At 39.5% G+C, this 23,302-nt stretch overlaps 1 protein-coding gene across 1 annotated transcript in view; it reads right to left on the bottom strand.

The window, feature by feature from the left end:
* thada (THADA armadillo repeat containing) overlaps positions 1-23,302 on the bottom strand; it is a 113,476-nt gene that overhangs the window by 36,970 nt on the left and 53,204 nt on the right. Inside the window, exons 29-30 of the mRNA XM_088934345.1 lie at positions 20,995-21,126; positions 9,725-9,893 (exon numbers count right to left, since the gene is read on the bottom strand). Of these exons, the coding sequence (XP_088790471.1) occupies positions 9,725-9,893; positions 20,995-21,126 (301 nt within the window). The remainder of the gene's footprint in view (positions 1-9,724; positions 9,894-20,994; positions 21,127-23,302) is intronic.

The raw sequence follows: 23,302 nt of genomic DNA, 5'->3' as shown, positions 1-23,302 counted from the left end.
GAGGACGGCACTCCCAGCCTGTCTCTCACCGCAGGCCCACTGTGCTGAAGTGTCACTAGAGCTCTGAATGCAAGGCTTCAGATCAAAGCGGCCCCCTATCTCAGTACACATAGCAGAGCTATCAGCATGTATCCCAGGCAGACACCTTCTCTCTGCAGGGCACAGTGTGCTTGGCCCACAGCCTAGTGGGAAATGTACATGGAGCCAGCACAGCACTATTCCACACACTTCATTAAGTCAAAGCTTCTTATCCCCATCTACATACCTGCCATACTCTGGGTTAAACAGATTTCTTAGAAACACTGGTAAATCTAAACACTAACTGCCTGCTTTATCTGCTTTTCAAGTCCACCGGTTGCAGTACTTTCATAGTATAAATAAAACTCAGTATAAAAGATAAAAGGGAAACAGGTTTTAATGACAGCAGGTTTATAAAACGACAAACAAGCCCTGCGTGTGAAAAATGGCACCCTCTCAAACTCCAGGGGGTGCTTGTTACTTCCAGGCCTGGGTATGAAAAGCAACACCATCAATAGCAACTACAGTTCCTCAATCATTAAAAAAAAAAACTTACTCTACCAATACATCTACTGTAAGTCTTTATTTTACAATTTGCAGAAATGCTCTCTTACAGACCAAGAAGAATCTAGGTAAGAGACTCCCCAAAATGCTGCAAATAACATGAAACTCACGAGACCAATTTTCAGAAAAAATGGAGGAGGACAGAAAAACGTCTCACGATAGCAGGAAACAATAACATTTGATTAAATAAAAATAAAATAACTGTAATGACCAGGATAACACATATTAAACTTTATATTGATCCTGTATTTAAAATTCCTACAGATACCAATCCCTCTAATTTTCTTCTGTAAAAGAACTTTCAGATAATTAGCATACCTCTTTTGCAGTCCAATCAGAAGACTGTCCAAACAGACCATTATACATGCCACACAGCACTCTAAGCCTGGATCAAGACAATCATTAAAGTAGCCTAAATCATCTACCACTCTTTCATGGGGGCAACAGTCCAGACTGGCCAACACCTCAGTGTTCCATATGATACTATTATGAATGATAATTCCACATTTTATCCACTCCAGGTGGAATCTTGGAGTACAGGAGCTCCCTTCTGTTCTGTTATTCAGGTTTAATAATCTGAATCGAGTCCAAGCCAGTCACGCTGACACTGTGACTGTGGTAAGACAGGAAATCATTAACTGAATCATGGGGGAAAAAAGATACGTATCCACAATGAATGGATTTCAAACTGAGGCTGTATTTATTTTTTCTGGCCTTCTATCAGCCTCCTCTAAGTATTTTCCACTTATGTCAGGCTTTATCCACAAGCCAATCAAAACTACACTTACGTTTTCCACTACTTTTGAAACAATAAAATAGCACTTCCTGCAGGACAGGAGGCCAGTACCTTTAATTCTATTAACACTTCTGATTGAAAAGACGACCAGTACTTAGTGCAAACAGATCTGCTTTTAATTATAAATAGGGAAGTGCATTTTTTCAACTGTGGCATCCACATTTAGAATTCAAATTAATTAACTTAAATCAAATCATTTAAAAATGCTTTAAAATAACCAAATGACAGTTTAAAGTGCTTTTCCCACACTATAAAAACTCCTAGGAAGCAACCTGCTGACGGAACAGAGCAAAATGTTGTGCTCTTACAGAAAACCATAAATATGATTAAATATGCAGTTAAATCAAATGAAAAAGGCTTCAAGAAATCTTGTATCTCCTCTTTGATCTTCTATAACATTTGCTGTAACTGGCTCTTATACCCAAGTTATGCAAATAGCATTTAGAGTGTTGACATAAGAAGTTTAGGATTAGTCTGCTTTGCATTCCTATATTTGATAAGTGCTTTATTACAAGTGGGATGTGCTAATCAATTAAGCTACTTTCGAAAATCCACCCAAAAAGGTGCTTCATGTTAATTGTAAGGTGGCTTTTTCAGGTTTCTAGGGAACTGAAAACTTGATAATTAAACCTTTAAAACAAAACTAGATAATTAAAGTTTAACAATGCCTCGTAATGCACTTTCATAAGACTCTGATTCTCAATCCAAGAAAACCCTGGTTTCCTGATTAATTTATACATATAATCCTGCCAAGTATTTTCAAATTCACACTTCCAGCTGCTCTATTTACCACAGAGGTGCTAATGAGGATTTGGACCCAGTACAGCTCCTGGCAGTGACACCAATCTCCTTGTCCCACAGCACAAAGTGACCCCATCCTCCCCAGCCTAGCCTAGTGGGCACGGTGTGTGAAAGGCCATGTGCTGATGGCCTGGGACACAGTGGCTCTTGATAGAGGAAACCCCTGCAGCTTCAACAGCTTGGACGCAGTGTTTCCGCTGTAGGAATCAAAGAGCAGCTTGGCATGAGCTGGTTCTACCACTTACACGGCACAGCGCTAGCAGATTGAAGACATAAAATGGTCCGAAAAACAAAAAAAATCCCCTTGACTGAAGAAAACAACATGTGAGTCTGTGGGCCCCCGACAATTCATTAGACATTCCGAAATGGGAAGCTAAGGTGATTACTTCAACAGCACTTATTAAAGAAGGAAAGGCTCACGAATACCATGCAAGGCTAAAAAGGCTTTAAAAAACGACTCCAAACTGCTGATTAAAAACAAAAAGACCCGGATGAAGAGCCCTGAAAAATGGCTAAAAGTTTCTGAAAAGTGAAAAAAAGATATACATGTGGTCAGTGTGAGACATTTTTTTCATTATTCAACACCATCACCCGCCTTTTTGGTTGAAGCTGGAACAAAACACAGATTGCAAACAGATACATAAATACATTTTTAAGACTAGAAAAGCTGACAGAAAACAACACAAAAGAAAACAGAAGTGCTCCATTTACTTAATGTAATTCCATAATGCAGAACCTGTTTATCTCCTACCATCATACATAGACTTTCAACAGTTAAAATATAAGAGATATTAGCATGAAAAAATAATTACCATATATTATTATGCCCCTAGAATAAAATTCTTAAACCACACTCCATCTTAATTTTATATGTACACATACAGCACCTTTAATATGTTGTAAAAGTCAACACCCACACAACACACCCACAGTGTCACAATTATCTATTCCAGTTTCAGTTCTATACAGTTTATTTTGATATCACCATCTCATGCAAACTCAGCTCTATCTGAATGGACACTCATGCTGGCCTTCACAGATGTGCTGATGCTAATTGTATCTGTAGACAACAGAATCAAACAAGCTTTCTTCTACAGGAAGTTAAAACATACACCACCCTCCTTGTTCTCTGTGTGCTGTATCTTAATCCCATCTTCAAACACAACACTTTTTCATTTCCATATAAAAAACATACAGCAACTGTTTAAAGCATACAAGCCCAAGCACGCCTTCTACATCTTTCATTGATCTTCAAACATAATAAACAGCTATACAAATGTTAGCCCACACACAGAAATTCATCAGCTCCTTCACACTCATTTTACATTCATCGACTTGTGTTTAAGATACGGAATTTAATGCACAGTGCTGATTAAGGAAGTCTCTTTCTACACAAATACCATCTATCCCCTCACAGGTTGCCAAGTGTGCCAACAGCTGGTGCCTGAACAGGCTACAGTCGTGACCTAATGACCCTCCTGCACACAAAAACACCGCAAAAAGTGTTTGATTAGGCCAAATATTCCAACTATCAACTAGAAAACTGCAGTTTTAAGGACTTCAACTGAAGTATCAGTGTTATAATTGGTGGTATTGCGAACAGAACTATATTAAAACCTACTACATGTTAAGTAGAAAAAAACCTTTTATTTAGGACCTATTTTGCAGTAAGACTTACATTTCATGGAAAACACAATGCCCCAGTCTGGGAAACAAAAGTATCTCTGCAACCTGAAATGCAAACTTGTAGACAACTGTTACAAAGACTGAGAATGAGTTCTACCAAGCTTGTTCATAATTAATCAAACTGATGAAGAAGAGCCATTACTAGTTGCAGGGCATATGTTCACAAGTAAGTGGTAGTCTGTTGCGGACATTAAATCCGCCAAATTCCAAGTCAATTAGTGCAGCAGTTCCCAGAGAAATGTTTGGCTGAAGAAATGAGAACAAAATGGTGGTCAGGAGGCTACTGTGGTTTATGTAGGATCCCCATTTCTCCACACATAAATTACATTGTGATCAGAATGATATCAAGCTTGGAGTTCATGGCCAGACAGCCCCTGAGCAGAAGGAATTTTGCATAAGTGACTCCATTTTACCGAGCAGTTGATGACCTGGTGCAGGAGGGAAAATTATTACAGCAATTAGTGAGATGTAAATCAGTAGCCGCTTTGGTTGTTCATAAAATCTGTCAAGTTTCTATTCAATAGGTACAGCTGTTCCCAAGAGAGAGTCCAACTGTCCATTGTGGCTCCCAGTCCCATGAGCCAAAATTACACAAGCTCAGGTTCTATGCATATGGAACACAGTGCTGAAGTTGCACTATTACAGGCTAAAGTGTTCAGAAGCCCCAGACACGTATAGCTTTTTATTAAACAAGTTCAGGAGTTCAGCCTGAAACACTGCAGATTCATGGGTGTACATACAGCTTTCAGGGAGGTCTGCCTCCGTCTTTCTCTTCCCGTGTCACTCTGCAAGTGCCTTTCTGTAGATTCACACAGACCCTTCCCTTGATTAAATCATAAAGTACATCCAGATGAGGAAGGCTAAAATAGCTGAGGACTGATGGTTATCTCCAAATACCCTGTGCTATGAACCAAGAGACTAAAACATCCTTAATCTCTGTAATAAAGCATCAACGACATAATGATAGCAAATTATGCTGGTGATTGTGAATCACAGGAATACAAAAAACCCTTAAAATTTCCCCCAAAAAATAGCAGCTTTTCTCCCTCTTGATAATAGATGGCTACTTTTTACTTTAAATACAGTATAATTCAGACCTTTGTGGTTTCTGTAAAGTGTGTTGTTTACAGAGAGCACTACAGTTAAACAGACATAACAGAGCTGCAACAGAAGTATTTGTTTACAAAAAGATTGTCTTCTTAGGTGGTAAAGTGGCCTAGCAGCCAGGACTGGCAAGGCCAAAGCCACCACTCTGTGAGAGATCACCTTAATGATTTTTATGCTCATTTTAGGACAGAAAATAGCAATATTAATTATCTCCGGATTGTTAGGACTTACTTTTTATTGTTTATTATGAGGTTTGGGTGCATTCATTTTATTTAGAAAGTGGGCTCTAAGCTCTTAGATGAATCCCACTTCCTTAGAACAGTGACACAGTAGCACACTGACTGAAACTCCTCTTGGGCACAGCAATGAGGTAAAATGTGCTAATAAGGTACATAACTGTACTGGACGTAAAGTGAGATTAGCCTTTAATTCAAACAAATCTAGCTAGAAGCTCAGCACTTGTCACTTGCATTTTGGGTACGTCAAGTAAAAATTTATAATAATAAAGTTATACATCAAGAAACAGAAACTGGAAAGAGTCTGTGACTGAGTGCAAAGGATCTATTAAAGATATTTCTATTACTGGTAGGAAGACAATAACAGCACAATTCCTAGAGGGAACAGAAAATGCTGAATCAATACTACACTTACTGAAAAGGGCAAGAAAAATAAAATTACATCCACTAAATTACAGTGGTTTCCTAACCAGATGATGATCCTCTACTTCCATCATTCAAACCCCTTTCCTGGGCAATAATGCAGCAGTCCGATTTCTCATAGAAAAAAGTCACCAACACTGGATACCTCTGTGCTGGTGTCCAACATTAAACCCAGCTGACATCTCGGCATACGGACAGCACAGCATAATTACAGAAACAAATACAAAAAAAGGATTCTCTGGCTATCACCCACCTCCCCCAACAGCTGCAACTGAGTATTTTTCCTTTTCCTTTTTTTAGGTTTTCTTCTTCCCAGACCAGACCACAGAGAAGGCCTCCATTCTCAGGCGCTTCAACAAGAAACATCTGAAAAGATTCAAAACACATGACGGCCTGTGACAGGAAAGAAAGCAAATCCGTGCCTTCAAAGTCTGCCAATTCTCCATATGCCTGAGCCCCTCCAGCCCCCCCTTCCCCTGTGCACATGGCTGTCAGATATTCTGTCAGTTTGTGCAGCGAGAAGCACAGCAACCTTCAGAGTGAGTGACACCATGTGTCTAAGAAACAAATACTACATGGACAACAAAACCGTGATGACTGGTTAGACACTGAGGCTTTATTAGTTAAAATCATGAAAAGCACCAACTATGTGCTTTGTACTCCAGACTCTAATGCATACTGAGGGAAGAGATTCATGAGACAAGATAAGAAATGGGTTGGACAATATAAAAAGAAATAAAATGACTATTTTCCATTAATTTCTTTCCAAAGAAAAGCTTGAACTTAACGTGTCCACTCTTTCAGCAACAACAGTATGTACTAAAAGATGATCATCAAGTGGCCTACAGCGCCTCTTGTGGTCACAGATCTAAAATACATACAGCACATGCAATAAAGAGACATGCCAATCACTTTAGATAAACTTCAGTTCCTGTTTCACACACAGTGTGTAGTGCTGGTCCAAATCTGAATTTCCAATGCTATCACTGAATGAACACCACCTCTCTAGGACTCTTCACCCTTTGCACTGAACTGCTGCCAGCAATTGGCTCCTGCTCCTCTCTCAGCACAAGACAGGATAAGATCACTCTATTGGCCATATACAATTTCTTGTATTAGGAATTTGTCTTTTCGCATACCCCAACTTTCTCTCCATGAGACACACAGACAGGAAGAGAAGTTTGGGGTCAGAGTGCAGGGTCAGCCATTTATAGGGCGCCCCTGGAGCAGTTGGGATTAAGGGCCTTGCTCAGGGGCCCAACGGATTAGGATTCCTCTGATGGCTGCAGAATATGAATGGCAACCTTCCAGCCACAGGCCCAGATCCTTAGCCACAGAGTCACAATTCAATCAATGATTCTGTTGGTAAGATGGCAAAACCACAGCAAGTTTTGGGAATCCAGGAGAAACTATCACGTCTATTTAACTTAACTTTAAATTGTAATGGAATTACCGAGGATATTTAATTAACTGCCATCTCTTAGATTACAAAAAAAAAATATTGCTCATTTTCAATATTAAAATTATAAATGATCAGGGATCATGTGCTTAGAAAATATTAACTTAACAAGGTGCTCCAGGTGTGTCTATGTGCACACAGTGGTTAGAAAGTGCACCATTTGGAATCTGTGAAAGAGATAACAACTGCAGACAAGTAAAGTCAACACACCAATCACACAATTTAAAGTCAAAATGTGAAGTTATTACTCAAGCCTTAGAGGCTCATCAGGCTGGAGCTTATTCCAGTTTCTATAGTGTTAAGCAGACAAATAGCATGATGTTCCCCTGGATGTGTCACAGGTCCACTAGAGGATTACACCCAACCATGTGGGTACCCTTTTAGACAGCTGGGATAACTGGAGCTTTTAGGGTAAAGTAGCTTGTTTTAGAAATAAGAACAATGTTCGCAAGGGGACCCTAAAACCTTCTATACAGCCCTAACAACTATTTATTGCCATCAATCCCATGTTGATCTATTAAAACAGCAGGCCACACAAGGCTGTGGCTCAAGCTCTGAGTATCCACCATATCAAGAGAAGAGGAAATGACAGAATATTTTTTTAAAACTTTACAGTCTCATGGTGACATTCAAGCACAATCAGGAGAGATGAGGCCTTTTAAATCAGCACCACCCTCCAAAACATACCGTCCATGCCCAAGCCCCTGAGAGGCTCACACAAGGACGAGCAGCTGGAGCAGTGCCATTATTTCTTTCAGGTTACAGGGAGCCTGAGGGCTCTGGGAATCTCTCCCAGTGTTTGGCATACTAGATAGGACAGTACAGGGGCAACTGACAGACCAGTCAGAGTGTGTTGAACCACCAGGGACAGGGAGAACCAGAAGAGTCCTTTCCCAGTTACAGATCAGGCCGCCCGTGTTGAAACGGGCAGTAACACACAGGAAAAGAGCCCAGAGTTTGGGTAATTGCATGGTCTTTGACATTCCACTGATGGCTCTTAATTACTCTTGTGTTTGTTTTTGTTTATCTGCAAAATTCTATACTACACTAAAAAATAATGCAGTGCAGCTTCTGTGTATGAAACCAACAGTTTCTTATAAGAAGAGATCAACCTACCTCAGCCCCGCCTGTGTATGCACTAGAATGAGAATCAGATGGCTTCACAAGAAATAACAGTGCAATGCCATTTAATGTGACCATGCATCTCTGCTTCACACAGCAGCCATGAGCCCCACAGCCACTGGATCTACAGCAGCAAAGAGGCTGAAGACATCTGGCTGAAGGACCTTTAACAGAGTCCCAGAACGAAGAATACAAAAAACTTAAAACAAGGGTCCTACTGACAGTGATGGTGGGACAGGGCCAATTACAGCTGGGTAACAACTAACAATTACGAATCAGGAAAATATTCCTTCATTGAGTGCATGAAACTATAAATCAGAATGGTGGTTTACTGTAGTGATGGAGCTCCTTAGACCTCCAACTGTTCAAATTATTTGAAAATACACTGTAATCCTTACAAGCTTTTTCATAACATCATGATCCAGAAAACCCAGGGCAATGTATTCCAGAGAGATGCAGAGCGTTGGGACTGATGTCTGGCCCCAGGACATAAGTCCTTGAGTCATCCAGCCTACTGCCTTATTCCCACTCCCAAGCCTACAGAAGCGCAGGGGTGCTTTTTTCTTACACAGACTGCTACACCTCATGTCAACAGGGTTCTTACCCTCATTAAATAACTTTCATTCTAAATCAAAAACGGTCTTTGTGCACAGAGGACCCTTGAGCTGTAAGCAAAGGTGAATAAGACCTAGCATTCAGGCAGCAACAAATACCATATGTAATTCCCAAGAATGACTTGGTAAACTATTCACACTTACTGTATAATGCTAGACCGAGTGAATTTATATCTGAACATAGTGCTGCATACACATACTGAAAAGGTATGGATTAATGAGATGTTGGTGTCATTAGCTGTGAATTATCCATAATAAGAAAGGACTTGATCATGGCCACCTGTACCCAAGGCACTTCAGTTAAAAGATGCCCATTTCTCTCAGTCTCTCTTAGCACTGCAGAGTACTGAAACCATCCCCACCTCTGACAGAGGTTGTCAGCTTGGAGTCATGCAATGTCACTACACAAAAAATGCATCACAACTCTTTTAAAAAGCCAAAAAACTGTATATTATATTATAAATTGTAGTATAGACTATAGATATTCTATTTGCATACTATTCTTTCTATTTGTTTTACAATTGCTCTAACAACACTTTACCACATATATAAATACATTTTCAACTTACTCTAACTGAGAAGCTGAGATGCTGTCAGTGTGTGTGCGCAATACTGTACAATGAAAGTATTGTCAGTGTGCACTACCATGCAAGTGAGAGTGCTGTAGTCAGTGTGTATATGCAGCACTATGCAGTGAGAGTGCTATAGTCAGTATGCGTGTGCAATACCATGCAGTGAGAGCACTGTAGTCAGTGTGGGTGTGTAGTATCATGTAATGAGAGTGCAGTAGTCAGTGTGGGTGTGCAGTACCATGCAGTGAGAGCACTGTAGTCAGTGTGGGTGTGTGCAGTACCCCTGTTTTAATACAGTTCCTGTGTAGAGCAGAGACATATCTGACCTGCAGTAGTGTGCCGTGAATGTTGTTTTGCCGGGTTGTGCTCCTGGGAAACTCTGGCAGGTCCTGCAGTAATGTCTGGATCATGGAGGGCACCTGTGTCACCAGCACGAAGGGTACCAAGGCACGAGCCGCCATCTCTCTGGAGCGATACACCGGGGAACGGCCACACCTCAAACACACAACACACCAGCACAGTGAAGTAGAAAAACACTTATATATATATATCATTGATGGAAAATATATATATAATTTATCTGTATTCAACACTACAGTGTTGGTTCAGGCGCATTGTGTAATATGTCGGCTATTTTAACATATCTTAAGCAGCTCCAACAATTACAGCTACACATCAAAGGACAGGACTTGAGACAGGACCAACCGGTCATCTCATGCTACATATCAAAGGACAAGACGAATACACATGAAGCGGTGAAACAAAACCTCTTCTTGAGATCATACTGTATATAAGAGCTGGGAAACCCTTGCGGTTTGTCTGTCCTGCGGGGCAGACCCAACGCGCGTTGATGTCATTATTGAGCTCAATAAAACAACTGAATCCACGAAAGACTGTGTCCTGCTCCTTGGATGAAGGATTTCCCACAACAATAGCCATAAGCACAAGCCAGCACACAGCTCTGCTAGAGCAGCACTGAGTACCACTGAAATGTTTATCCAGTGAAGCTGAAAGGTTTGCACTGACTCTGTGTACTAATTCACAATGCACAGGGACTAATGCTGCTGATCCCATCTTGCTTAACACCAAGAGCCAAAAAAAGCTAGCAGACATACTAATATACGTCATTTTAACAGGCATTTTAAAAACCACCCATTTCACTAATGGCTTAAATGGTTTTATAATTTAATATGCACTCTTTTCATTTTCACAGGAAATATATTCTTTTGTTTAGAAATAATCTCTTGAGTTCCCAGTACCTCCCAATTTTGCACATGCTGAATAATGTAAGATTTTCATATGCCAATAAATAAAAAAGCTTTGATGGAAAATTATAGTTTTCAAGAAAAAATAAGAAGTTTTCTGACGCAAGGGCAGATGTTGAGCATCAGCTGGTGAGGAAACGCGAGTTCAGAAGAATGCGCCGAATTCTCTCACCATGACCTCAGTGGGGAGCAGGGCTCCCGGAGGAGTCTGGCACCAGCCGAGAACAGAGAGTGGAAAATGGGCAGAGATCCAGCACTGGCACAGTTCAAACATGCAAACCCTGAGGAGGAACCCACCTCACAGAGAGAGGAAGAGGCAGAGAGAACACTGTAGAAATACTGGAGGCAGAGGGCTAAGGCATCTTGAGCTTTCTGTGTGAGGCAGCTATACTACATTATACATGGTAAGGGAGGGGAACTGAAACTTAATTATAAATATGGCATGGCATCACATCAAAAGAATCATACTATCTGTTCAATTCATCAAAGGCCGAATTACACAACTCCAATTTATTTAAGGCAATAGCGAGCTTACAACAGTGCTTAAACTTTATAAAAGAGAACTGTCCCAGTTTGGCTGTGTGATTATCTACATGGTGTTTTGTCACATTAGAGGTTAATGGGGCTCAGACCATCTTCAACATGATACAGTGGTAAAGGCACTAAAGAAATTACCCATGCCACCTACGGAAATACTAACTTGAAATCCAGTTCTCTAGAAATTGTAAAGTCAACAACAAAATATATTAACCTAAAACTATTTCATACTTTGTTTTATTTTTTCAGAGTCAAGATGGTCTAATATAATGTAGAAACTGCAGACCTGCAAAGCAGTAAATCAGAGGCTGTATCCTACACATCACAGCATCTGTAAGAATAAGAATAGGAATGTTTTCTGAAGCTCTGCTGTGGTCTGGGCTCCTGATAATTTTTCTGACTGTGCCAAGTCACGCAGACTCTCACTGTACAGCAGCAATGTCCTCACAGCTAGCCCAGACACCTGCTGAACCACCAGCAAGAGCAACAGACAAGGCCCACTGACAGAGCACTGGGAATTAATGTGATATTTTTCTGATCAATAAGCAAAAACAGTTGTAAAAACCATTAATCCAATATCTCGTTTTTAAGTAGTTCAGCAAAAGAAAGAGTAAATTAGATTTTCCATATTTTTACACCTAAAAAAGAGCAACATGGAAGTGGTCCTGTCTGGGCTATGACAGGAAGGCTGTGTGCTCACATCTCTACAAGCACTGCTGCTGTGCTTTTAAGCAAGCTAATTCACCCCAGTTGTTACAGCTAACTCAGCTGTATTAATACATAGAAGGGGACTTAAACAAATAATAGATTTGCCTCCATTCTGGTGGGACTTTTATACCCTCAATTCAATCCTTTCCACAAAACTCTAGGTAGGTTTTTCTCAATGAGCCACTTAGGCTTCTCAAGATCTTAACTCTAAGTGACTAGTCAAAAGCTTCAGTATAAGGGGTAATCAGAAGGTCATGTTCAGTAATCTGTCATTTCAGTATAGTTAATGGAGTCCTTTTTTAGGTTCAGCTTTGTCATAAAGCAAACCTTAAGCTGTTGAAGAACAACTGAGAACATGTGGATCTTCAAAAATCTGAAGTTCAGTATGCAAACCCAAATGTGTGTCTATGACCCCTTTCCAGCAGTGCTGTCATTAAGATATAAAATCTGTGGTTTTTCCATATCAGAAAAATAAACCACAACTAGCTATTTTTTAGGCATTACACATTTAATTAATCTAGATAAACTCAAATTGCTGATTAAATAAGGTTGGATATAATGAGAGACTCAGGTTGCTTCTGGACTCAGTCCCATCAGATTTCCATCACATCTCTTTCTATTTAAAAGAAAAGTAACTGGAACCCAGAAGAAGGAAAGGAGGGGGGTGTCAGGCACTATCCCCTGCTATAGCACACAAGGCTTAAAATTAATAAATTGCTGAAAAAATTCCTTACCACGTAGCACAATCTTCAGAATACAAAATAAAATGTCTACTATTTACCTGTAATTATGCCAAACAAAACTCATTTTAACTGTAGTTAATGGTGATTAAAACAGTATTATGAGATCACCAGGATGTTCATTTTCTACATTCCTCTTTTTTGTGGGCATAAGTTGCGCAAGACTTGTGTCTGACCAATAAGTTGTTTACAATAACCTGCGTCCACTAACACCTCGCATTAAACTTTAACTCTTAAACCATACCTCCATGCAAGTTAAAAAATTGAAATTGTGGTAGAGCCATTTTATCCATAAATGGATTTTATGTCTGGGCTGGTCTATCATTATCTATCTGTGAACTCCAGTCCTATGTGCATAGCTAGCAGAGCACTGCCAGGGTTAGGTAGGCTCGAGTTAGTAAGAGTAACTTCAGCAACACCTCCTCCAATAGACACCAACCCTACTAGAAACCACAGCAGGATTGTGCTTGGTGTAAAACAGAAAATAGCTCTACTGTGCACTCTTCTGGAATAAATAATTCACAACCCTACTTCTGACCAGACCCACAGGTCCAAGAGTTACACATCCTCTGTTTTCAAACTGCTTCTTCCAATTCAGGGTTGTGAGGGAGCCTGAGCCTGTACAGGACACCAGTCCATCACATGGGTTACATATTCCAGGTCTAAAAGGAACACCAAACACTGCAAACTGGAGGAACCTAATTTTTTTAGTCTTTAAACAGAGAAGCCTAAAAGGGAATCTTATCCAAGTATTCAAAAACTTTAAAGGCACTGACAAAGTCAAAACAGTGGACTTCAGAATAAATGGTGAAACAGAAACATCATGTTTTCAGTAACCTATAAACATAAACTCGCGTGTGTTGTGCTGAGTTTAGCAGGCACCGTATGAAACCTCTTGGGACACAGAAGACTGACTATGTTTTGTGTTAAGTGTCACAAAGTCAACACACTGGACTTCTTCGAAACAAATCATGAAACATGAACCAGAGGAAATAAGTGGAAAGTACACAGAAGCTTATTTAACAGCAAAAACAGGGGGCACTTTCTTGTGTTAGGGGGATGGACGTATGGCACAAGCTACACAGCCATGCTGTCGAAGTCGATTCCCTGGCTTCCTTCAAGAAACAGTTGATTAAGATCCTTGGATCAATAAGTTACTAGCAAACAGCCTGGACAGGCTAAATGGCCTTTCCCTCTTCAGACTTAAAAAAAATCATAAACATGCTAGAAATAACGTAGTTGCAAATGTCAAAAGTACTTTTGTGTAAATAAAGCATTAATGTCAAAACTAAGCTAAGATGACACTTTTACATTTGGAGGGAAAATTGAATCAGAAATGCATTAACAGACATTAAGAGAAATGCATTCAAAGTGGTAGCAGGAGTCTTTCAAACAATTAAAAATATCTGGAAAATATCCAATGGCATTTCTTGAAAAACAGTTCATGCGCTCAGGATAGGCTCACAAGTGTTTAGGAGTATTTTCTTGTCTGCCAACAAAACCACTGCAATACATCTTGAGAACAAGCTGGATACAGCTCTCCCAGCTCATGTAATAATCCTCCTTTCCCAATTCCTTATTGCTCAAGCTGTACTGGAAGCCCCGAGCACTGTGGCCAACATTTGGAAACATTTAAATGAAACCAAACAAAATGAGTAAAAGATAAAATCTCTCATTTCTATTCACAAGTAGGCCCAGATGGCAAGGTGGTGTTTTGATGTCCTTGCTGTTCAGAAAGTAATTTAGCAAAGATGAGAGTTATGTAACTGCTAATCAAAATACAAGGTTTGCAAGGAAACCCAACTAAGAGTTCAAGTAGACAAATTATTCAGTGCACGGAAAAGGAAGAAGGGGCATCACACCCCTCCCACAGATTGACTGATACCTACCTACAGCTACCTCAAAAACACTGAGAGAAATTGTCAGGGAATCAGCTAATCCTTACCCACTACGAAAGAGCTGTATACAGTGGTGTGTTTGTATGGAAGAGTGGATAATGGATAAAGAAAAAGAAAGCAGATAAAATAAAGAAGCAAGAGCCGATTTGTTATAAATAAATATAAGTGTGATATATAAATGGCCCCTAGATACATAAGGAGTTAGTGAAAGCTTCTTTGTTTTAACTATATATTTCAGATTCTTGGTTGTATAGCCTTCTCTAAGGTTTGTACTGTCAAAATGCAGCAAATTTTAATGTCAACACAGGTAAAAGAAAAAATACAGAACACAGGAATAAAATCTAGTTTCTGACAGTTACTGTGGGAGGAATTATAGTTTGTGGCAGCAGTTAAAGCCACACCAAAGTCAATAAGTCCAGTTGTTACATATTAAAATGAAGACTGAACAAGACATAATCTGCAGTTAAAGTTAAAACACGTTTCTAGTTTCAACTCACATTTGGTAAATGTGCCCCTAATAGCTTCAGCCCGTTTCTTTCTCAAAACCTCTGCCCATATGTTAACTATCAAACTAATTTGTCCAATTAAAAAATTCTGGAAAGGAAATGACATTTTCAAACTGTGTAATTTTAGAAACAAAGCTAAATGACACAAATCAAGTTCCAGTCTGGAGAGACTAATGGCATTTAGACAAAGTTGGGATGGGTACCATTTCAACTTCATTGCTCGTTGTGGACTGCCGCCGAACTCTCCCAGAGTTTTACTTTACCATCGGAGAGCTTAGGGATTACAAGGGATTTAAGCACATCTAATAAAACCCTGGTAGTATTTTATATTGATTTATATTTTTGGGTTAAAGTAAAATGCACTTGAAATAAACAAACCCAGGAATCTTCTGTGACTAAATGACTAAAGACCAAAACAGTTAATTACCATTCTTTTTTTCAGATGTTTTAATATAAAAATGGTATGTAATAGCTTCGTTTGGAACAAAGTGTGAATTACCTTGTTTTGATACACTGCCTGTAACTCAAGCCATATCTGCAAAATCCCGACAAATGGTTTCAACCATCTGAAAATGTACTCGGCCCATGTACTCCTTGTACCACAACACTAAATTAAGGTTTTGCGTCAAACTTAAAATTAAACTTTTTTTCTTCCCCCCTCCCTTTTTTCTAACCGCTAGGGTTCCAAAAACCTAACCTTAGGTACAATTAAGAACATTTATCACCTGGCAGTTTAACAGGTTATGACTAGACTAGGCATTAAGAGACTGCAGCTGTGTATACAAAGCCTCATTAGCATCCCACTGTTGCCAAAGCGCAGTTTACATTCATTTAATGGAACTCTGGGTTACTTACTGGAACCGTATAAACACTGTCTGAATAGTTCACAAAAAAACGTGGTTTTAAAATACCAGGACGCAGGAGGTAGACTGCGCTAAGATCCTTGAGTAGGATGACTGAGATGATCAGAAGTGCCCGCCCAAAGTATCTTTAATTAAACTACTATCTTATCAAAGAGACATTAAAAAAAATAAAACCTCATGATTTCAGAATCTATTTTGACAGACCGCATCTAAGTTTAAATCTCAGGAAAGATTTATGTTTTTCATTTTATTTTGGGATTTTTTTTTCCTACTTGCTTCAAAGGCTGCGTCAGAGTCCAACAGTTAGGAAGACAGATGTTTCATTTTTTATGTATCTATGAAATTTACCTCCCTTGAAAATTTTTCTTTTTTTGACTCCCTCCAGCATTCTTCCAACTAGAAGCACAAAGTCTTTACATGAGAAGTGCTGTTGAAAAGAGCACTATGCACAGTAATTATTTTCCAAGACCATGTAGGCAGAGTTGCATAAAACACCTTAAATCTAAGTGACTATATGCATATATATGAATTCTTTCTCCTTTAACACCACTGTTCATGTCAACATGTTAAGCTGCTTTGTGCAACACACTAAACTGACAAACTAAGGGAAAATTAAGGTCCCTAGGTTTGATATTGGCTGGCATTTTAACTGACCTTAAGGGAAAGGGGTTAATTCCAAATATGCAACTGATTTTTTTTTTATTTCAGCAATATTCAATCAACAAAACCTATGTTTAAATACTAAGGCCATCCATGCTGTACCAAAGGTTAGTCTAAAAGGTTCCTCATTGGGTCAGCAAAAAAGAAAATGCTCTGTAAGATTGTGCTCAGAAAGAATCCGAGAATTTAGAACTGGACCCAAAAAACAAAGTCTGCTACGTGATCCACTGTCACCAACTGCATGACGGCATGAGCTCATTTGGATAAAGAATGACAGACTCTGCTGAGCTGTCACATTGAATATATAAGAGGGTAATAGTTCTGACAGTAAATGGTAAGTCTTGAAAAAAAATAACACACACATAACATGATGATTCTCACACAGTTTAAAACAAGTTTAAAAATAACTTCTGAGACTCCCATCTGCGGAGACTGATGCACACCAGATTCAAATCATACATATACTCACTAGGGAAACTGGGAAATGAGACAAAAAATAACCTGGAAACCCAAACCCAAAGCAGTTGAGGGTATATTTAAGCTCACCAACATGTGGGCTTCATTTGACTTGATTTAAGCATATATCTCTGAATAAAGAAACTAACCTCCCATTGTTTTTCTCATCAGGATTTAACCCTAGTAACACATGGCCAGGAAAAGTTAGCTATTATGCCTAAAATAAATAAATGTACATCTTTGAAAAGGCCGGGACTGAATTCTATAACATTTAACCGTAGTAGATACTGTGTTAGCAGCCAAAATCTGGGGCTCATCCTGACCAGTGGCAAGCTGGAATACAAGTGTGCAACATTTTGTAGATGACTGCATGAAGTAGAACATAAAACATACATATATATATATATTATTGATGGAAAATATATATATAATTTATCTGTATTCAACACAACAATTTAATTCAAGCACATTGTGTAATGTATGGGCTGCCTTAACATATCTTAAGCAGCTCCAACAAAGACAGCTACACATCAAAGGACAGGACTTGGGACAGGACTTAGCAGGTCTACTCATGCTACATATCAAAGGACAAGACGAATACACATGAAGCTGTGAAGCAAAACAACTTCCTGAGATCATACTGTATATAAGAGCTGGGAAACCCTTGCGGTTTGTCTGTCCTGCGGGGCAGACCCAACGCGCGTTGATGTCATTATTGAGCTCAATAAAACAACTGAATCCACAAAGACTGTGTCCTGCTCCTTGGATGAAGGATTTCCCACAACACTGCAGGAAATGTAATTTTCTTTTCTTCACTTGCATATTGAGTATCAGCACTGAAAGTAAAGTATTCCCATGTAGGAAGTCTAGCAGTCTTACTGAAACTGCTCTATATATCACAGGGTAGCACTTCATTAAAAAGTTATAAACCTGGATGCTAAGAACAGCTATTAATAGCCTTGCCAGGGTGACCCTGAACTATCTCCTCGCTGCCAGTGGATCAATGCTGTCTGCAGCCAGAGGGGCAGTCTATGGTTCCAATGCATTCCTGCATTGACTGGATTGACTGGACCAAGGCACGCTCTCCTACACTCTCTTGTGATTCACAACATCGCAGGCATACAACATCAGACCCCAAAGCCACACAGACTTGCATATTCTCACCCTTCCCAGTTTATTAAGAAAGCTGATGAAACACCCATTTCATGAACCTCTTTAATTGCTGCACCAGAAAGAAAAGTAAACCACCTCACTAATATGCAGGAGACGGAATTGTCATGTAATGGTGAACTGTAACATATCTGAAGAACAGTGAGTAGGAAAACGAGCAGGAATCAGGCCCGAGTGGTGATGCACGTTACAGTACAGGGGCTGGATTGGGCACACACTAACCACACAGTGGGTACAAAGCAGGCAGCAGAAATCTGGCCCAGTGTCTGCAGTGCCAAGTCTTGGTTATGAAAAGCACCTGGCAGGGGGTCTTGGAGCTCAACGCTCTCGTCATGTGGAAAATTCCAGGTCAGCTCAGCAGGAACAGTGCAGAGCTTCAACACTCCTGCCAGTTACCAAATAAAGCAAAGAGCAGAGCACAGCAACCCAGACCCATCATCCTTATACAGCACTGTGCAATGCTCTCATTAGAACTGACAGCCAAGTACAGAACAGCACTGACCAGCCATCCTGGCAAACACCTAGGCAAGAGTAAGACCAGGTATAACCATGGATATGTCAAATGGAAATTTAAAAGAGCAACTCGTTATGATGAGGACTGCCACAAGTGGTACAGCACACATGAAAGAGCTTTCACCTCTGCAGCTGCTGTAGGGACATATGAGTTTAAAGCTTCTTCACTGAAGCACAGATAGTTAACACTAATGACTACAACACCTTATACGAACCACACTGCCCTTAAATCGCTGCTTTTATAAAGTCAGAATATTCAAACATTTCATTTGAGGGCAAAGTAAAGCTGCTTGAATGTCCTCAAGTTTCCTTTAAAGTTGTTTTTCACCACTGATACTTAATTTATCCCTCCTTCCACTTCCAATTATCTCCATGCACTGTTATTTCCCCTAAAGTTTTACACTGTTCTGAAAGAACACAATGTCCAAATAGTGGTACAAACAAAAAAACGCTTCCCCGCCCAACACACACACATACTGTACAATTGCCTATTCCTATAGTCGCCACAGAGACCGACAAGATTTTCTACCGGTCACCATTTACTCTGGAAAGATAAGCATGACCAAAAATTGTTGAAGGCAACAGCAGATGGTCACCAATTCAGTCCGATAATATTTTTCAGATTTCTCTCCAGAAATGTTAAAAATGTGAGAACGACAGAGACGCTCAGCAGTTCCCATCCATCTGCTTTACTCAACGTGCATAAATAAAAGAGGGGTTTCTGCAGATAAGACTAATCTACACAGGTCTCAGGGTTTAAAACAACAAGGAACACTGTGAAATGTACTGGACTGAATCAATCACAAATACAACTCTAATCTGACCTTCCTGATTATCTGAGATTTAACCCACACCAACACAGCACATCATAAGATTTAAATATGGTCTGGAGGTTTGCTACATTTTATGGCATTTTTCTAGCTTCTTTTAACAAAATAGAAAGGAAAAAATAATCAGTAAAGGTTAAACAAAATTGAAGGGATTCAAAGGAGAAATTTTAAAGATGACATTTTAAAAATGTTAAATGTTATTTTTGGTTTCATGAGGTTAATGTTTTAACCGTTTATTTAATTTAGTGTTATTGTGAAAATAATGGGATTTGTTTAATTTACATTGTAAATATCAAGTAACTCACAGAATATATAGTACAAACAGAAGTTGCCATATTTTAACTCAGTTATTTAATACACCTCCATAGCTCATATAATGATGCTTATAAAATTGACTTGGCTTAATCAAATGATTATCACGAACACTGACCTGTGTGGCAATTAATACACATATAAATTACAATGTCTCCAGCTATACACACTCAAAGACACTGACATCACTGTTGTTGAATAGAGGGGATACCATGGGGCTTTCCTAGAGTTCAACATCTGGTGGACACCAGTGCACACCACTGTCCATGAAAATGTGTTCTTCATGGTCTCATCTCTATGTTCATCAAAGTTCAAATCACAATGGCACAGCACACGTGTCTAGCTGTCCAAAATAGAAATGGGTCTGTTTGCCTCATTTGCTTCTGTCCCTTCCACCACGAATACCAAACTATTTAAAAAATAACAGGAGAAAAAAAAAGTTTTTTAATAAAAAGAAAAAAAATGTGATTTCATAACACCTGGGTTATAATGTACGGTACCTTTAAACTGAATGATGGAAGATCCTTTAAGTTGTTTTTTATTGCATGGCAGTAAAAAATAGCACAAGCTTTTTACTCAATTCGTAAAAGAATGGCCAGAGACTGCAATAGATTGGCAACTGCAGCCATAATCCTTCAGCTCATGTGCTGCCAACATTGTATAATATATTATTTACTGATTAATTTATTTCATCACATTATAATCCAAACATTTTCCTGTAACACCATAAATGCATGGGAAATTTGCACGATGCAACTTTGCACAGTGCTGTAATTGTGTTTATAATATACATCTTGTGTTATACAGAGGCTAAAACTCTTTTACGATATGCAATACGATGTCTGCTATCCTCCGTCTGTCTGCAAATGTGTGGACTTTGAATTACACCCACTGTATACTGCTATCTCTTTCGCCTGCTGTTACTATGGCCTTTCAGCAGGCATGTTAGCCATTGCAGACAGGCTGGTTATTGTGCACTGTACTCCCTTCCCTACAGCCTCTCCCTTGCGACCTTCAAAAGCCAAACGCAGCACAAACATTCCCCGGGTGAACTTTACAGGTCTTATAAAACCAGAAAAAAGGGGGCACTTCAACAAAAGCGATCTCTTCTCATGGCCGAGGAATGAACGGAGCTCACCTGACGATGAAGGGGACAAAGGGTGCCAGGCCTAGAGGAGAGGAGAATCCATCCATGGGGGAGGGGTACAGCTTTCCCAGGAGGAGCAGCAGGAGGAAAAGGTTGGGGTGCAGCTTCAGAACCCCTGAATCACTATAGCATAACAAAAGTGAGAGAAAGGAGGACAGAGGAGAAGAACAATCAGACTGGCATCAGGTTCGAGTTACCCCAAAGTGCAATTACAAATGATCTTTCCCTGTATAAAATCTGCCTGGCAGCAAACTGAATGTAATGAGTTGTAAGGGTTGTATTGTTATAGGACATACAGGGGATCCTTCTTCTTTATTAGGGTTCAAGATTGTTCAAGCCTCCAGATTTGCTATTAAAGCAGGTGTTCTGAGGAGGATATTAGATGAAATAAAATTCATTCATGGTATTGCAGAGGACAATGCAGGGGGAAAAATCGAATGAGAAATAAAAAAAACTTTCAATTGAAGAGGATCAAATGAAAATGAAAATAACAAACCAGCATTCACAAAAAAAAAACACAGGCAGAGAGCAGGCACTCATCCGAGGAGCTCTGTGAGAGCACAAAAGGTCCAGCTGTGCAGGAAAGAAATGAGTTTATAGAAATTTAAGGCCTTGCTGTTTTTCTTGACTGAGGAATGGAAATTAAAGGTTTCTGCCAGCAGTGTTTTATAGGTTTAAGGGAAGCAACTCAGTGGCGATATTAAAAAATGAAACAATCACATTACTAACAGACCCGAAAACTTGACAAAACCTTAGAAAATAACCCAGCCAGGCTCTGAAGAGTCAGTCAGCGATGCAGGACCAAGGCTTCACAGCTTCAGAGGCAACGGGACTGCAACAATAACCCATCCTAACTCTGCATTGATAGCACCGTGACGGCACAATTCATTACACAATTATTAAATGAAACAAAAACCAATCTTCAATTATGATGGGTCCCAAAGGGGGGGTTTTAAGATCACAGGGATATGAAAACTAAAGCTTGGCTAATTATGGGCACAGTAATTTATTTAGCGTCTAATTTCACATTTGTTTGATCAGTACAATGTTTGCCTAGATAGACCTGTGATGTCATTCCAGGATGGAAAAGGGAATTACAAACACATGAATGGGGCTGGTGTCCCGTTACCAGCTGCAGCAGCACAGTGAGACTCCGTGCTTTCAGCAATCGGAGGGTTGCTGAACAGCACAGATAAAAGCATCAGATCCAGCCTTCAGTATCACAAAAACAGATGGGCAGTTGTTACAACACAATTTCACAGTCTGAGACTGAAAATAACAACAGCTTTAGTTAGTCAAAAGACAACAGTTGGAAGAACGTTTTAAAGCTTTTGACATTCACTCGAAGAAGCATTTTAAATTACACTAAATTTACAAAGAATGATGTGATCTATTTTAACAGCTCTTTAAATGTGGTGTCACTGACAACAATATACGTATAGAATATATAACCCTGAACTATATATATATATCAATGTCTATCCAAAATTCAAAAAGCATAAAGCTACAAGGTTTTAATCACTCCATGGAGTTAAAGGTCAAAATGTTCCTGCAGTGAGCTAAAGATCGCCAATACAAAAGTCAGTGCTAGATGGGTCATAAATAAAGGGGTGTATGTAATAGTAAGACACAGTACATACATGTGGCTCTACTAAGCACTCAGTCAGAAGGGATATCAACAGAGCGCCTTTAACATAATAAGCACATTTGTTTTCGGTTTAACTGGAAACATAAAACCCTAATGTGTTTTTAAGTAATACCCATCCCAGTTGTTTTCCATTTTTTTATTTTATTTCTATTCATGATATTATGAGGATTTATAGGAGACCCATATACAGTGTATTTTTCTTTCATGCATGTATTTTTTTCATAGAACACTTGGCTAAGATGGGCTTGCATCACTGTTGGGTAGCAGTCATAAAAACAAAACAAAACAGCAATGCTGGAGTTACATAGTACAACTCGCCGGTGTGTCGGCACCAAGCTTGGTGATTCATAAAATAACTGCTGGATGAGCAGAGGAAAGAAGAGCCCTCTAAAGTACGAGATGGAGCCTGAGTGGGATGAAAGAATGCTCTTCAAACCAGGGAGTCCAAACGAACAAGCAAGAAAACAAATGAGGGAAACTACACAAGGGAAGCTGAAATTGGGTCTCGAGGGCTGCTGTCTTGTGCGCTGGTTATCTTCCAAACTATCAGCTGCTTCAGACCTGGAAACAATGTTCAATTTGTCCAGTTAAACAGAACGGTAATTAGTTCAATTGAGTAATTGAGACAAACTTTGAAACAAATACAGCAAC

This window comes from Atractosteus spatula, chromosome 15 (genome assembly GCF_055471065.1).
Source record: "Atractosteus spatula isolate fAtrSpa1 chromosome 15, fAtrSpa1.hap1, whole genome shotgun sequence".
NCBI lineage: Eukaryota > Metazoa > Chordata > Actinopteri > Semionotiformes > Lepisosteidae > Atractosteus > Atractosteus spatula.
The sequence above is the reverse complement of the archived record's forward strand: the minus strand, read 5'-3'. Positions and strand labels throughout refer to the sequence as shown.